The sequence below is a fragment of the Eurosta solidaginis genome, chromosome 5 (genome assembly GCF_040869045.1).
Source record: "Eurosta solidaginis isolate ZX-2024a chromosome 5, ASM4086904v1, whole genome shotgun sequence".
Lineage (NCBI taxonomy): Eukaryota > Metazoa > Arthropoda > Insecta > Diptera > Tephritidae > Eurosta > Eurosta solidaginis.
Window position 1 is genome coordinate 125,130,903 of NC_090323.1, and position 17,344 is coordinate 125,148,246.

General features: G+C 39.4%; 1 protein-coding gene across 1 annotated transcript in view; it reads right to left on the reverse strand.

Annotated features, from left to right (window-relative positions):
- The window catches only part of Dscam4 (Down syndrome cell adhesion molecule 4), a 2,049,237-nt gene that overhangs the window by 1,114,810 nt on the left and 917,083 nt on the right, over positions 1–17,344 (reverse strand). Inside the window, 1 exon segment of the mRNA XM_067787909.1 lies at positions 14,118–14,260. Coding sequence (XP_067644010.1) covers positions 14,118–14,260 — 143 coding nt within the window.

Here is a 17,344-nt window from a genome sequence, read left to right on the forward strand (position 1 = left end):
TGTGTTGAAATTTATTAGTTATACATTTTTTTAACACACGCAATACTTTTTCAAAAATTTTTGTTGTTGTTTGTGCTAATGCAGAACTGTCGTTGTCGCTTTCATGATAATCAGTCGTCGGTGCTTGGCGGCAAATATCGCCAAGCTTCAGTTTTTCGCCGTTGTCGGTCGCAGTCCTCGTTTTGAATGTGGGCCGGGCTTTTCACGTCATTTACTGCACACAAGCTGCTAAAACTTAGTGTTTACATATCGCTCATTTGCTGCAAGACCGGCATAAATAAAAAAACGTGATTTTTGAGTTAATGCTGCAGAATAGTTAGTTACATTATACTTCATGTTGAGTAAAACATTCATTATGATTTGCTGAAAACTAAGCGCTTCAGATACAAACCAAATGTTGCATTTACTTGCGCACCATATGGCGGTTGAATCTCAAAATTTCCCTTCCTGAAAATTTGTGTATTTTGAAAAGTGAAAATGCAGCAAATGAGCGATATGTAAGTCCCACTGGGGCGAAGGTTAAGAACTGTACCAATGTTCTGAAATGTACTTTGATTAATTTTTTCTCTGTAAAAAAATGAAAAAATCTTACATTCTTGTTGTAATATTCAAAAAAAAATTTTTTTTGATAAATAAAAAAAAAATTTTTCCTTGTCTTAGTTTTGGCGCCCCTATTGAAACGGCGCCCTGGGCAGCTGCTCATGTTGCCCCTGTGTAAATTCGCTCCTGGGTATAGTGCAAAAGATACCTAAAGCAACACAAATGTTGGGGAAAATTGTATACAGATTTTGAACATATGACTGTGTCGATTTATTAACCGATATCGCGCCATCGATTTTTCGAGAGGATTTGGGCTCAGGAAAAAAGTTCCACTACGCATACCCAAAAAAATAATTTTCGAACCTGCGGAAGTAAAATGGCGAAGGGGTGAATTTTTCAACCAAAACACTCCCCAAAACCCAAAAAATATTTTTTTTTTCAAAAAACTGTTATCGCCAATGTTTTTACAACAGTTTTGAAATAAAAAAATATTTTTTGGGTTTTGGGGAGTGTTTTGGTCGAAACATTTACCCTTTCGCCATTTTTTTTTTTTGCAAACTCGAAAATTATTTCTTTGGGTATGCGCAAATCCCCAAGGTACCAAAAGTTAAGGTATGGATACCATGCGTGATGAAGTCGGAGGATACACTGCGACTTCTGCAGAATCAGAATCCGAACATACCGACACAGGATTAGAAGGTACTTACTGTATCTCGGCCTACCGAGGATGGTCAGTTCTACATCTTCCAAATAAACAAGCAGGCGGAGGATATTTTGTACAAGCAGCTTGGCAAAATGTTCTTTGGCACTGGCAAAATTTACATGCGACTCAGGAAAATAAGTCCCGAGGATAAAAACCCTAACAAGCTAGAGGTGGGCGAAGTCGAAAAGGACCTCAAAAGCCTAAGGGGAAAAAGACAGGTGGAGGTCCCCGACCTCACCACGAACGTGCTAGAAGAGGACCAACCGCTAAATGGTGCTGTGATTCGCACAGAGGAACACCCGGCACAACAGTCACGAGAGGCTGAAGGGGGTCTCGAATATTCTAAACCAAAAGGGCAAGGGGAGGACGACGACGTCAAGACGGAGGTACTGGAGGGGGACAAACAGCCCAATGGTGCTGCGAATGCTACAGATAAACCTCCAACATAGTAAAGTGGCATCGAGCGAACTCCTCCTAACCCCTGAGGAGTGTTCGTTTGACGTGACGCTGATCCAGGAGCCGTGGCTCTCATCGGGATGAAAGGTTTCTAGACTTAGCGCGCGCGGGTTTGGCGTTTACTACGCGCAAACGGAAGGACGGGTGCGAGCTGTAGTAATGGTAAGGAAACAGCTGCATTCATATATGCTGCCTAATTACACCACTGAGGATCTCGTAGCGGTGGCCGTTGAGCAAAAGAATAAGCAGGCATTTATCCTGGCGTCCTGCTACATGGCCCATGCTGCGGAGGTTCCACCGATGAAGTGCAAAAGGCTAGTACAGGAGGAAGGGCGCAAAGGGCGGTTGGTCATAGGCGCAGATCCAAATGCGCACCACAATACGAGGGGAGGAGCAGATACGAACGAGATAGGCGAATCTCTGTTTTGTTACATGCTGCAAACCAATTTGCAGATAGCCAACAGGTGAAATGTCCCTACATACATTGGGCCAACATCCAGCAATGTTCTGGATATTACTTTGAGCTCCGAGCGTGATATATCAAGGTATGATTGGATGGTTCTTGATAGACCATCCTTCTCCGATCATGCGTATATCAGCTTCAGCATCCCCCTAAAGAGGGTAGAGAAGGGAGGAACCTTTAGAAACCCAAGGTCAACGAACTGGACTGAATTCTAGAAACATGTAGAAACAAAACTGGGACAACCCAAAGAGGTTGCTAATGTAGAGGAACTGGAGGAGTCGAATGAATTCCTAACAAGGACGCTTATGACTGCGTATAACAAAGCTTGCCCCCTAAGAAGATTCAGAGGAAAAGCAAAGCCGCCATGGTGGAGCAATGAGCTGAGTCTTCTAAGAATACAGGTAAAAGAAATGTTTAAGCTCGCAAAGACCGCGGAAAGCGAGCGTGTCGGGACGAGTACAGGGATCTACTAAGGATCTACAAGCGTGAAATTAGCAGGGCGAAGATAAACTCATGGAAAAGTTTCTGTACGGACATAGAGTGCTCCAGCGAAAGAGCACGGTTGAAAAAAGTCCTAGCAAAGGGAAACATAGTCCAGGGACTAATAAAGAAAGAGAACAGGGAATGGTCACGTAATAGTGAGGAATCCCCTGAGGTGCATCTCGATACACATTTCCCATCGGGAGACGGTTTAGCAGAGCCAGCAGACATCACTCACACTTCGATCACGGAGCTAGTAGTGCCGGGCTTGGTGACCGATACCAAGATCGAGTGGGCAGTGAAGAAGTTTTCTAAGTTTAAATCGCCGGGCCCAGATGTTATATTCCCGGCCATGCTACAAGTCTCAAGTAGGGCGGTCGTAGAATGGCTTAAAATAATATTCGATGGGTGCATAAGACTGAATGATGTACCGCACTCTTGGAGAACTGCTCGTGTAGCTTTTTTACCAAAGGCGGGGAAGATCGGTCACGTATATCCCAAAGACTATAGACCCATTAGCTTAACATCATTTCTGCTCAAAACCTTTGAGAGGCTGATAGATGTGTACATAAAGTCCAACGTGGATGAAAAGCTGCTCTCCACAACACAGCATGCGTAGACCAAAGGCAAGTCGGTAGACACCGCATTGCATAGGGTGGTAATAAGCATAGAGAAATCCCTGGAATATAAGGAGTATGCTCTAGGAGTCTTCTTGGACATTGCCGAGGCTTTCAATAATGTTGCAAAATGGGCGATTATGGATGGTCTTAATTACATTAAAGCACATCATGCCTTAATCAGATGGATCGGCTGCATGTTAAATTGCAGAAAGATGAAATCACAATGGGGATTGTACGAGGCCACGAAATCAGTGGACAGGGGCACGCCGCAGGGAGGGGTGCTATCACCTCTGCTGTGGACGCTGGTCATCAACCAACTGCTCAGGAAATTCGATGAGGGACCCGTAAAACCTACGGCTTACGCAGATGACGTTGCAATTGTCAAATGTGCCTTCCAACGATTAGTTCTTTGATGGATCGGGCGCTTCGGGATATTCATAACTGGGCATCTAATGTTGGGTTGAAAGTCAATGCGGAGAAGACGGATATGGTCTTGTTTACAAAGAGGTACAAGGTCCCAAATTGGACCAGGCCTAAGTTAGGAGGGGTGACCTTACAGGAGAAACCTTGCACAAAATATCTAGGAATCGTCCTAGACAGTAAGCTGTCATGGAAGCTCAACGTGGAGGAGAGGGTCAAGAAGGCCTCAACGGCACTCTATGCATGTAAAAGAATGCTGGGGTATACGTGGGGCCTATCGCCCTCTCTTTCTCATTGGGTTTTTACAGCGATTGTAAACCCTATTCTATACTATGGAGTTCTTGTTTGGTGGAAAGCCACACAAACAACAACATACCTCAAAAAATTAGAGGGGGTATGCAGACTATCGATGCTTAGCATTACGGGAGCCCTGAAAATAACCCCGACGGCTGCACTGTATGCCATTCTGCACATCCCACCTGTAGACCTGGTAGCAAAGAACAAAGCGTTAACGACCGCAACCAGGCTCGGTGCTTCGGGGCAGCTTGAGCGCCGACCATATGGCCATAGTAGTATAGCGTCATCAATCACAAGACAAACAGACTACATGATTCCTTATCTGCGCTTCGAGGGAGATCTTAAGGCCACAATAGAGGTGGACGGTTGGCGCAAGGGTGCGCAAATGGCGGGCGAGGCGATACATGTGTACACAGATGGTTCCAAAGTAGTGGAAGGAGTAGGGTCTGTGGTATACTGCGCTGATCCGGATTACTGTAGCGTTTTCCAAGCGGAAATATTAGCCGTAACCAAAGCAGTAGAAACCCTGGAAGAGAATAGCTTAAGCTGCAACCGTGTGAACTTTTATATTGACAGTCATGCAGCAATTAAGGCAATAATCTCGCATAGCACAGCATATTAATTCGTGTTAGAGTGTAAGCAGTCTCTGGAGAGAATCGGGACATGGAGAAGCATACATCTATATTGGGTCCCAGGGCATATGGGAATAAATGGGAATGAAAAAGCGGACGAACTAACTAAAAAGGGCGTATCCCTTGAAGCTTGCTCCGTAGATGTCCCAATTAGATTGGGCGAGATTAAGCGAAGGCGAGAGGTGCACATGATCGACCAAGCGGGAAAGACGTGGGTTCAAGCGCGGGGCTGTAAAGTGTCGAAGATTATGTGTAGGTCTTACAACCTTAGACTAACACAGTTGCTTCTATCAATAAAAAGAGAGGACTGTAGACTCATGACGGGTATTGTGGCTGGTCACTGCCTTCTGGCGTCACATGCCTTTAAATTAGGCCTGGTCAGTGATAGCAGATGTAGGAAGTGCGGGTTTGAGGAGGAATCGATCGAGCACGTTCTGTGCTCGTGCCCTGCACTTGCCAGGTTAAGACTCCAGCTTTAGGAGTGATACAGCTGTCAGATCTAGAAGCAGCAAGTGGCTTAAGTTCTAGGAAGCTTCTAGTATTTGCCAAGAGGACGGAGTTATTTTATAACATAGGTCCTGGTTTTTGATATGGTCTTCTGGTAACACTACGGACTCAATCAGTCTATGTTAGGTCCTCATGGACCGGCAAGTTCAACCTACCTACCATGCGTAGTGGAACTTTTTTTCCTGAGCTCAAATCCTTTTTTCCTGAATCAAATCGATGGCGCGATATCGGTTAACTTTCGTCCATACAAATCCACCCAGGCTAATGTACATGGCATTTAGCAATGCATTTTGCAATGGTGACAGACCTTTATCAAAATTTGCTTCGTAAATGTGTTTCAAGTGAATTATTTCGCATTCTAAGCTTTGAGAAATGTCCGACTTGTATTTTGCGACAAATTTTGCTGCGCTCGCCCGAACCATAGTTTCATCCATGTCTTCAAATTGCCACAAAAAGGAAAACGTCTCGCTCAAATTTCTCATAGCTGCAAATCGTTCACGAATGTATTCATTTACATTATCTTCAGAACGTCTTTCGAACTTGTTGATGAACTTGAGAATGCCGGTAACATCTCCGTATGCTTACGAAGTCAAATTTGGCATTTGTCTGAAAGACTATAAAGATAGCTCGGTACATTTTTTTAAGGATGTGTCCCATCGTTTTGGACTGCTGCTGAAAATAGAAGAAGAAAGTAGTTGCAGCCGTACAACATTCTGCAGCATCAAGACCACATAAATTCAGACTGTGGGTTGCACAAGGCGAGTAATCAGCATTCGAGCTTTTGTCGAGAATGTGGCGTTGTGCTCCCGTTGTAAGCTCCTTTCATATTGGCGCCGTTATCGTACCCATGTGCACGACAATCTTTTAATGGGATTTCATGTTTATCTAGAGTATAGCAAATTAAATCAGTGATTTCGTGGTTACAAATCAGGAAAGCCAAAAACTGTTCTTGAATTGTAAAATTTGTCGCTTTCGAATTGAAATGGATTTAGTGCAAAATGAACGTAGTCAACGTTATTAGCATCAGGCATAGCATCAACGATAATAGCAAAATACTTGGCTTTCTTGTCTTGATCTAATATAGTTTCCCTCACGTGTTTTGCACAAATTTCTATAAACTCGTTCTGAATGTCTGGGGAAAGATAGTGAACTTGTAAACGTCCGTGCTGCTGTTGTGAAATCCTAACTTTCTCCAAATGATCTCTAAATATCGGATCATAATGGTTTATGAGATCTTAGATGCCCAAAAAATGTCCATTGTTTCGTTCAGCAATATATATACTTTCGCTAGGCCTCTTTCATTATACACGTTACCGATATCGAAGTCGTTTAAATGATCTGGACTTTCATACAGAGTTGGTGGTATTGTTGGAAGACTTTTTGAAGATGAACCTTCAGTGTCACCACGAAAACTTTACGATTTCCGATTCATGTAAACATACATTTTTGTTTAATGATTTGATTGTCTCCTCACTGTTCGAAGGCCCAGGCAAAAAATCATTATCAATATTCGTTGCTTTTGAAATTCGGCTTAAAATTTGAACGTAGAACAACTAAAGACTCTCCTGAATTAAAAAAAAAAATTTCTTAGTACCTCTAAATCGCGGGCCCTCTGAGAAACCCCGGGCCAGGGGGGAATCCCCCATTCCCCCTCCCCTCTCGTCGGGCCTGGAACCAGTTCTTTTTGGCAATTTAAGTCTATTTCTGACCTAGAAATTTGTATCACTAGTTACTGACTTCCCTACTTAGAAAATAATCAGGCATATTGAGTTTTTATTAATGACATTATTACTATGTTTTTCGATGAATTTTGAAATTTACTACGCCACTACGCTTCACTCAGGATCTGCTAAAACTTTTCATTCAGCGAAAATTATTCGATTTTAACATTCTGCAAGGATTAAAAACTTCCACTTAAGGCCTCCATTTCTTTCGGTTTCAATCAATTTTTCGCATAAGGTTTGAGTCAACATTACATGATTTAATATTTTCTGTTCTAATAAGCGAACTGAAATTATTCACCATGTTGATTTAGCTGTCTACATGACGCAATAAAACCAGACAGGCGAAGTCAATAGGACAACAACAAACATTTGACGGCCCTCATAATCCAGTCATGAGTTTTAAAGTAGTTGGGAGAACAAATTTTTGGTACTATTTTATAGATAGGAAGGAAATTGTTAGACAGAGAAGCGGCAGGTGGAAAGATAGAAAAAGTCAGAAGAATGTTTGTGTTAGACAGAGCTGTTTAAAGTTCTTATAAGCCACAGATTTTTTTTTTGCAATCAGGTGACATTGCAGTGAAACTTCTGCTGCTATATATTTTTACATTAGCCACCTCTTTCTGCTCAATGAGCCAACTTCAACGCTTATTTTACATAGATAAGTGTTGGGTCTTGGGACCGTATACCGTCAATAAGGAGTTTTCGTATTACAAGCCTCCCAGATACTCATTCGCAGCTTCATGATATTGTACCAGATTTTCAATCATATCAATAACGTCAACAATATATAGTTGTGGGAATGGTATTCTAAATATTCAGCTATTCAGTTCCGTTCTCTAAAACGCTCCCTTCTCTCTCAGGATAAGGAAAAAACCCTCCTGCAAAAGGAAATACAGACCACAGGCGTTATTTTTCTGAATTTTACTTCATTAACCCTCCTGTTCATTAATATTTTTTCTTCTTAGTTCGCGTGGCTGGGTACAGAGGTACCACAAGGCAGTTCATACGTGAGAAATACTGGTGGTACCTGCGTATCCCAGCCACGAGAACTAGTAATAAAAAGCTAATTTATTAAACAACCATCTTTATGAAAGTATATTTCAAAAAATTTTTTCTCCTTTTTGTAGAAAACTTATTCCAAATTTTTGATTTTTGATGGCCTTGTTTATTTAAAAATTGTAGGGTTTTGTGAGCTCGAGGCCTTGCTTTGAATAAAACACTAAGTTAATATTCATACATTTATTTGGTCGATATTTCAACTTCAATCTGAAGTCATTTTCAAGACTTTTTCAAAAAACAAAACATGAAAAGATAATAAACAGAAATATATTAATTATATCACATACATACATTTATAACACTAGATCGACTTACTTGCATGGAAATGCCTGATCGACTAATCAGGTGTTCTAACAAAATAATAGGAAGAAGGTGGAAAAAGGAAAGTAAACAATTAGAGTACCGCAAGTATAAACAAATTTTAAGGAACCGTATAAGTAAACAAAATTACACAACAACAATCATACACAGAGATTTTTTAAGAATAACAAGACAAAATGCAACAAAGCAAAATGTGCATAATATCATCTCCCCCCCCCCCCCCCCCCCCCCTTCTTAGCATGATATTGGACCTGTGACCGGAAACCCTTGTCTTCAGTTTTTGTTTTGTTGTCCCCACATATACCTTCCCGCATACGTGGGACCCGTCGCCATTACATGGAATTTCATAGATTAAATTAGATGTCTCTAACTTTGGAATCGGGTCCTTCATATTGTTAAATACTTGTCGGAGTGAATTGTTTTATGTGAATGCTATTGTGTATTTTTCCCTGTCAAATATGTAGGTTCGAACTTTTCATTCTTTCTGCCAATCCGGGAATATACGATGCTGGCTTATATAATTTATTGCCTTTTTCACATAAGTTTTCATTTTTTTGCTCCTGCGTATAAGTTGTGAATAAGTTTATTAATCAATTCTCTGGCGAATTCATTCTGTTCTAACGTCTTCTTTATTATGGCAATATTCTTTTTATGAAATATTTTCTCACTTATCGTGAGAACTCTACTTATAAAATTCTTCGCGGTGTTTCTATTAATTTTTGTTTCATGTTTAGAATTGTAGTTAATAAATCTCCCCGATGAGGTTGGTTTCATATACCAATCAATCCACAATCTGTTGTTTTTATTTATTATCAAAGTGTCAAGATAGGGTATCTCTCCATCTTTCTCCACCTCTACTGTAAATTTGATAGTGCTGTGGTATCCATTTAGCAATTTTAACATGTTTTCTATTTCTGTAGTTTTTACAACCGCAAAAATATCAGCAACATATTTTGTCCACAATCGGGGTGTTTTCTTCGCGTCTGTTACAAACTTCATAAACAACTCTTCCATAACGATGTCAGCTATTACTGGGGAAGCTGGAGAACCCATGGGCATTCCTGTAAGTTGCTCGTAAATTTTTTTGTTGTATTTGAAGTAACGGTTATCCTTGATGCAGAATTTAACCATGTTAAGAAATATTTCCTTTGTCAGTGATGTGTGTTCTTTTATGTCATTCCATCTTGAAGATATGATTTCAATGGCCACATCCGCAGGGATGCTAGGGAACAAGGAGACCACATCAAACGACACTACACTTTCACCCCAGCGGGTTAGGGGATCAGAATATACCCGCGGTAGGTATGCCTGTCGTAAGAGGCGACTAAAATACCAGATTCAAGGGGCTGTGTAGCGCAACCCTTCAGGTTGCCAGCGCAATATATAGCTTCTCCAAACCCAATTGTCAACCTCACCTATCCGCGGCGAATCCTGTTTCACTAACAGACGAGGCTCTGGCGACCCCAAGCTCCTCATGGAACTTGGGGGTGGAGAGGGGGAATGGCTTGAAGGTTTAATGTGGCCACATAAATCGTTCCCGAGATGGTCGGGCTAGGACCCTAATGGTGCTGTGGTACCGGAGCGTACCGGATCTGTATCCGGCAAAGGATCATCACATCGATACCCTCCCCAAAGCCTTCGGGGAGCAACCTTATCGCTACAACAACAACAACAACAACCCTACACTTTCATCATCATAAATATATGTGTCTTTAATCTTATCTTTGAATGGGCGATGTATTTAAATTTTTGAGGATTTGGACTACATATTTGCATAAGTTGTAAGACGGAGCGTCAATGGCCGAACAAATGGGTCGGAGCGGTATGCCATCTTTATGTATTTGCGGCAGACCATATATTCTAGGAGGGTTTGCGTTTTTGCATGTAAGGAAATTCTTTCCTTTCAAATCGATAGAACCAATATTAAACATCTTTTGGACTATTTCGTTGTTCCTTTTTGTAATTTATTCGTTGGATCGCGTTTCAGTACCCTGTACGTTGAAATGTCGTTAACTAAGATTTGCATCTTTTGGTCGTATTCTGGTTTGTCCATGACCACTGTGACATTTCCCTTATCGGCGTTAAGCACGAGCAGATGCTTGTTGTTTTTAAGGAACCTTTTTGTTTTCAGTACGGTCTCATGTTTGAACCTGTCTGTCGCTGAGAGTTTGTTTTTGCGACTGCCTTGTCATCTCATTGTGCTTACACTGGACATTACCCCGATTTTGAAAATGTTGGAATTCTCGATAAAGAAAAACACTACAATAAAAGATATATTTTGGAGATGCTCCATATTATGAACACCCCTAATAGAATGAATTACAAGTCTGACGTAGACCAATGTGCCTACGCGTATCGCAATTTAGTTTCAAAGCAGCAACAACATACAGGGAAAATCGCTAAAGGTTCATCGAGAGCGCCACAGCCCAGCAAATATCCCGCTGCGAACGAGATTGGGAGAACAACTAATGAAAGGGGAGGGGAGGAATGATATTATGTACATTTTGCTTTGTTGCATTTTGTCTTGTTATTCTTAAAAATTCTCTGTGTATGATTGTTGTTGTGTAATTTTGTTTACTTATACGGTTCCTTAAAATTTGTTTATACTTGCGGTCCTCTAATTGTTTACTTTCCTTTTTCCACCTTTTTCCTATTATTTTGTTAGAACACCTGATTAGTCGATCAGGCATTTCCATGCAAGTAAGGCGATCTAGTGTTATAAATGTATGTATGTATGTGATATAATTAATATATTTCTGTTTATTATCTTTTCATGTTGTGTTTTTTTAAAAAGTCTTGAAAATGACCTCAGATTGAAGTCGAAATATCGACCAAATAAATGTATGAATATTAACATAGTGTTTTATTCAAAGCAAGGCCTCGAGAAAACTTATTCCCATAGGATGCCACAAAATTTTAACTTGTTTCTATTTGTAGATTACGTAAAAACGTGAGAACTACGAGTGGTACCTGGGTATCCCAGCCATGAGGACTAGTAATAAAAAACTAATTTATTAAAAAAATCATCTTTTTTTAGAAAACTTATTCCCATACTATGCCACAAAATTTTAACTCGTTTCTATTTGTAGATTATTTAAAAATGGCTTTTGAATATGCAAAAGGTACCCGGGTACCCATCTATGCACAGGACGGTTAAGGCATTAATATAATATTTTCTTATGATACTGAAAACAAGCAACGATGCAGATAAGTCAAGAAGCAGCACTTAAACGAATGAGGGCAAGTATTGTCAAATGTGAATCCATATTGTAATATTGACTTCACCTGTCTGGTTTTATTCCATTATGAGCTGTCTGCAATTATTAGGAAAATCACTTTTTCAAAATCAATCCAACCATATAAAATTCACTAACGCTAAACTAAACAAAAAATCGTTTGTAAAGATATCTTAGCAGCTCTTGGCTCTCAAAACATTTTCTGGAATGATGTTAAACCATTTGCCCAAAATCCTGAACCCCTCATAGATTTAAGAAATCTACTACGGTATTTTTACTTCGTCTTATTTTGCTATTTACAACGAGGTGAGTGCCGAATAGTTTTCAGAAGCGCCGATGGCACCATTGATCTAAGATCTTATAGTTTGGAAGGCCAGCAAAGATCATATTGTAACGGATTTCGAGAAATTCCGCTTATTTGAAACCTTCTGCTAACTTTCGAATCGCTAAACTGTTAAATAAATCACTCCAACATTCAGTATTGCAAACTGGTCTTTATTTAGATTAATTTGGGTGTAGTACTTCACAACCAATAACATGCTTAAACACCAAAACTGATTCGTTATTACCCAGAATGCGCTACTTTTATACTCTCGGTTTCCTCGTTCACCCATTTCTCCTAAGGTCTACTAATTTCGCGAACAGTTGTACCTCATGCTTGGTTACCAGCTATATAAGTACATGTATATTTGTAGTTTATAGCCATATGCGTGTGTATGTATGAGTAACTACTTCGGCTGATGACTACATCTGTGTGTGTGAGATAGCTCTTCGTCGCCTTCTACATAAGTGTTGCTAGCTTTAATGCAGACGCCGGCAAATAGTGGAACAATTGTGCACACTCAATTCACACCTATTCTTATTCTCTTTAGTTTAGTAGTCGTTGATAGTTTAGCACCGCTCGCAATGTTGACGAATGTTGCCCATGTTTCACTATTTGCCGACCATTGCCCACAAACGATCTTCGCTTCTTACTTGCTAATAAGCGAATGAACAACACAAAATGATGCATCATGTGATTTGTGTGACTCTCACTAACACAGCTGCATTTTCATTTTGCCGACGTCTGCTTTAATGTGTACATCAGGGGTCACCATTTAGTTGAATAATTGATGGCACCACTTCACACGTATTATTCTCTTTCGTCTTTCTTCGGCTTTAGCTGTCGCTGAACAAGCATAGTAGCAACATCGGGTGGGGCTATTGTTTACTTGCGCATTTGCGAAAAGATATTTTGCAAGAAAACGCTCATGCGCAGAATGTTTTCATGGTTTAATGTTAGCAATTTATTTTGCTTAAATTTTTCCTTAGACTCAAGCAATAAAGCAGTATTTATATGGCACATTTACGAATTACTTTTTGTGTGTTAACAAACATGCATGCATACGTCCTACCTCATTTTCATCAACAACTAAACCACCATCAATAAGATGTTTTTAGTTTGAATAACACAGCCACAGTTTTGATTTCGGGGACCCCTGGTGTACATGTACATAAGAGTGGCTGCATCATGTTTTTGTTGTTGCGTGATTATTTACTAACAGCTTAGTGATGCTAATATTCGTCACAATATGTATACCGTTTTGCTATCTTTAAGATACATGCAAGCAGGATTGCGATTTCGGAAGCCACAATAGAACGTACTTGATAGGAGTCATTGTTGTTTATGGTTACACACAAGGTTTAGGATGCGTTCCCACTTTTCCCACCGAGTTATAGGCGTGTGCTCAGTTTCCTTGCCTTTATAGAAGCTTCTACGTAAGATGTAGAGTTGTACATGATCGACCAAGCAGAAATGACGTGGAACCAACGTAAGGCTGCAAAGTCTCGAAGACCATGTATACGTCTTACAACCTTAGTTAGGACTGTAGGCTCATGATGTATATTCTGGCTGCACATATTCGTCACAAGTGCGGGTTGGAGGAGGAAACGATCGAGCCCGTTCTATACTCGTGCTCTGCGCTCGCCAGGATAAGATTCCCGGTACTAGGAGTGGCACAGCTATTAGCTATAGAAGCATCAAGTTATATAAGTCCTAGGAAGCTTGTAGTATTTTCCAAGATAACGGCGTTATTCCACATCATATGTCCTGTTTTCTGAAAGTGGGTTTCAGTCCTAGAAAGTTTATAGTATTTGCCAAGACAACGGAGTTATCGGAAAGGCGTTTTCAGCCCTAGAAAACTTCAATAATTTACCAAGAGAACGGAGTTATTTTGTAACATAGGTCCTGGTTTCTGAAAGGGGTTTTCAGTTTGGTGGTTGAGCAAACTTCGGTTAACAATATGAGCTTATTCAGTCTATGTGAGATTATCACGAACCGGGGACTTTAACCTCACTAGCTTAACCTTGAAATAAAAATTATAGTGACCTGTATGGTCCCTGAAAAAGTGACATGGATTACGATTATTTGAGTATTTAAATTAAATCTGTATAAAATACTGGGAATGTGGGCGGTGCCACGGGCCCTACTAGGAAAAAGCAAATTTGTAACAGCTTTGAAATACTTGTTATAGAGATCCTATGTTTGAGGAAATATTAGTGAAATAAGGAGGGTGGGAGAGAAAGGGTGCTATGAGAGTTTCCTATTCACTTGGTCACAAGAAAAACAAAAACATTTAAGACATGCATATGTATATATACATATCATATATATACTTACCTCGCTCCCAATGGATTTTTTCAATTGGATAGCCCGCTACAGGACACTTTACAATTAAGTCTGAACCTGATATTCCAGTTATTTTTGGCATTTCTCGAATGTATGGAAGACCGTATATATTTACTTTAGCATTATGCGAAACCCTGTGAATTAGAAAAGAAAATAATTGAATGTGAATAGTGGCCGAAGTGGCAGTAGTCAGCCGATATTTTTATACTCATCTGAGCAGAGCTCACAGAGTATATTAATTTTGTTCGCATAGATAGATATAGACTTCTATATATCAAAATGATTTGGGGGAAAAAGAAATTCATTTAGCCATGTCCATCCGTCCGTCCGTCCGTCTGTCCGTGAACACGATAATTTGTGTAAATTTTGAGGTATCTTATTGAAATTTGGTATGTAAGTTCCTGGGCACTCATCTCAGATCGCTGTTTAAAATGAACGAAATCGGACTTTAACGCCCACTTTTTTGATATCGAAAATTTCGAAGAACGGAAAAGGTGCGATAATTCATTACCAAAGAAGGAAACTTTGTAGGTGCGTTGACCTTAACACGCAGAATAGAAAATATCTAAAATTTTGGTCAATGGGTGTGGCACCGCCCACTTTTAAAAGAAGGTAATTTAAAAGTTTTGCAAGCTGGAATTTGGTTGTTGTTGAAGATATCACGATGAAATTTGGTAGAAACGTTACTCCTATTACTATATGTATTCTAAATAAAAATTAGCAAAATTGGATGACAAACACACCCACTTTAAAAAAAATTTAAAAGTCAAATTTAACAAAAAATTGAATATTTTTACAATATATAAATAAATTATAGGATCGCGAGTTTGAATCGAGCTCAAGGCCTAACAATAATTATTTTATCATTATTATTGTTATAATATATTTTTTCTTAATTGAAAAAATTTTTAAATTAGAATAGAAGAAAGAAAAAATTTAGACAACTGCCAAAGCTCGTTGTATAGATCCATTTCGGGAACTGCTAAATTCCTTCATCGGCAACGTTTAGGCGCCGCTGCTATAACCATTCACTAACCACTATAACCACTCAGCCACAGCAGCGGCGCCTAAACGTTGCCGATCAAGGAATTTAGCAGTTCCCGAAATGGATCTATACAACGAGCTTTGGCAGTTGTCTAAATTTTTTCTTTCTTCTATTCTAATTAAAAAATGTTTTCAATTAAGAAAAAATATATTATAACAATAATAATGATAAAATAATTATTGTTAGGCCTTGAGCTCGATTCAAACTCGCGATCTTACAAATCAGTAGGCCGATAAATAAATTATATCAACATTCAACTCCAGTAATGATATGGTGCAACAAAATAAAAAAATAAAAAAAAATTTTTAAATGGGCGTGGCTCCGCCCTTTTTCATTTAATTTGTCTAGAATACTTTTAATGCCATAACTCAAACAAAAATTTACCAATCCTTGTGAAATTTGGTAAGGGTATTGCTTCTATTACGATAACTGAGAAAATAGGCGAATTCGGTTGAAGCGACGCCCAGTTGTAATACACAGTCAACAGTCTGTCCTTCCGCTCGGCCGTTAACACGATAACTTGAGCAAAAATCGATATATTTGTACTAAACTTAGTTCACATACTTATCTGCACTCACTTTATAATAAAAATGGGCGAAATCCGACTATGACTACGCCCACTTTTTCGATATCGAAAATTTCGAAAAATGAAAAAAAAAATGCCATAATTCTATACCAAATACGAAAAAAAGGATGAAACATGGTGATTGGGTTGGTTTTTTGACGCAAAATATAATTAAAAAAAGCATTGTAAAATGAGTGTGACACCTACCATATTAAGTAGAGGAAAATGAAGTTCTGCAGGGCGAAATCAAAAGCCCTTGGAATCATGGCAGGAATACTGTTAGGGGTATTACATATATAAATAAATTAGCGGTACCCGACAGATGACGTTCTTGGTCACCCTGGTCCGCATTTTGGCCGATATCTCGAAAACGCATTCACATATACAACTAAGGGCCACTCTCATTTAAAATCATCATTAATACCTTTAATTTGATACCCATATCGTTCCAACATATTATAGAGCCACCCCTGGTCCACCTTTATCACGATAGAACTAAGGCCCACTCCCTTTTAAAATACTCATTAACACCTTTAATTTAATACCCATATCGTTCAAACACATTATAGAGTCACCCCTGTTCCACCTTTATGGCGATATCTCGAAAAGGCGTCCACCTATAGAACTAAGGCACACTCTCTTTTAAAATACTCTTTAATACCTTCCATTTGATACCCATGCAATTCAAACACATTCCAGGGTTACCCTAGGTTCATTTTCCTACATGGCGATTTTCCCTTATTTGACAAAGGATGAAGGAAAATCGTTCCAAAAAGGTCACCCTTGGTCTACAATTTTTCAATATTTCCCAAATGTATGTGATATGGAATTAAAACCCACATATGAACCATCTACGAAACCCTACGAAACCAACGCAGCTAAGCTCTCAGCTGAGTATTTTTTTTTTTTAGAAGAATGTTCGGTTACACCCGAACTTAGCCTTCCTTTCCTGTTTGAATAATGCTTATACATACATTATTAGTATTATTGTCGTTTTAATATTTTGGTCGATTCGATTTAGTATCGACATATATTTGACACAAGTGCATTGGCGGCCGCCGTGGTGTGGTGGTAGCGTGCTCTCCTACCACACTGAGGGTCCTGGGATCAACTTCCCTTCCGCAGTGATTTAACAAACACTCCGAGTGTATTTCTGCCATGAAAAACTTCTCAGTGAAAAATTCATATGCCTTGCATAAAACATGCCGTGGCATAAAACATTTACAAAGGTCCCGTGCCGCAAATTTTTAAAGAAGATTAAAAGGAGCACGACGCAATTTGGAAGAGAAGCTCTGCCTAAATCTCTTCGGGTACATCACGCCAAGTTTTTTCTTTGTTTAAGTACTTAAATTGTTTTTTCTTGTTTTCTTCCACAGTATTGACCTATTGAAAAACTCAATAATTTTTTAAGCAAACCGCACGAATCATTGCGCATTGTGCATTGCTTTCTAATAAACACTTTTACAGAAAAACGGGTTTCTATGCATTACACGCAAACTGACAGCATACTGCTTTGAAATGATTCTCACTTCATACTTAATTTGATGGTATATGTACGTATGAGAATGGTTTGAAAAATTACTTGGCCTTATATTCAAACCTCTGATG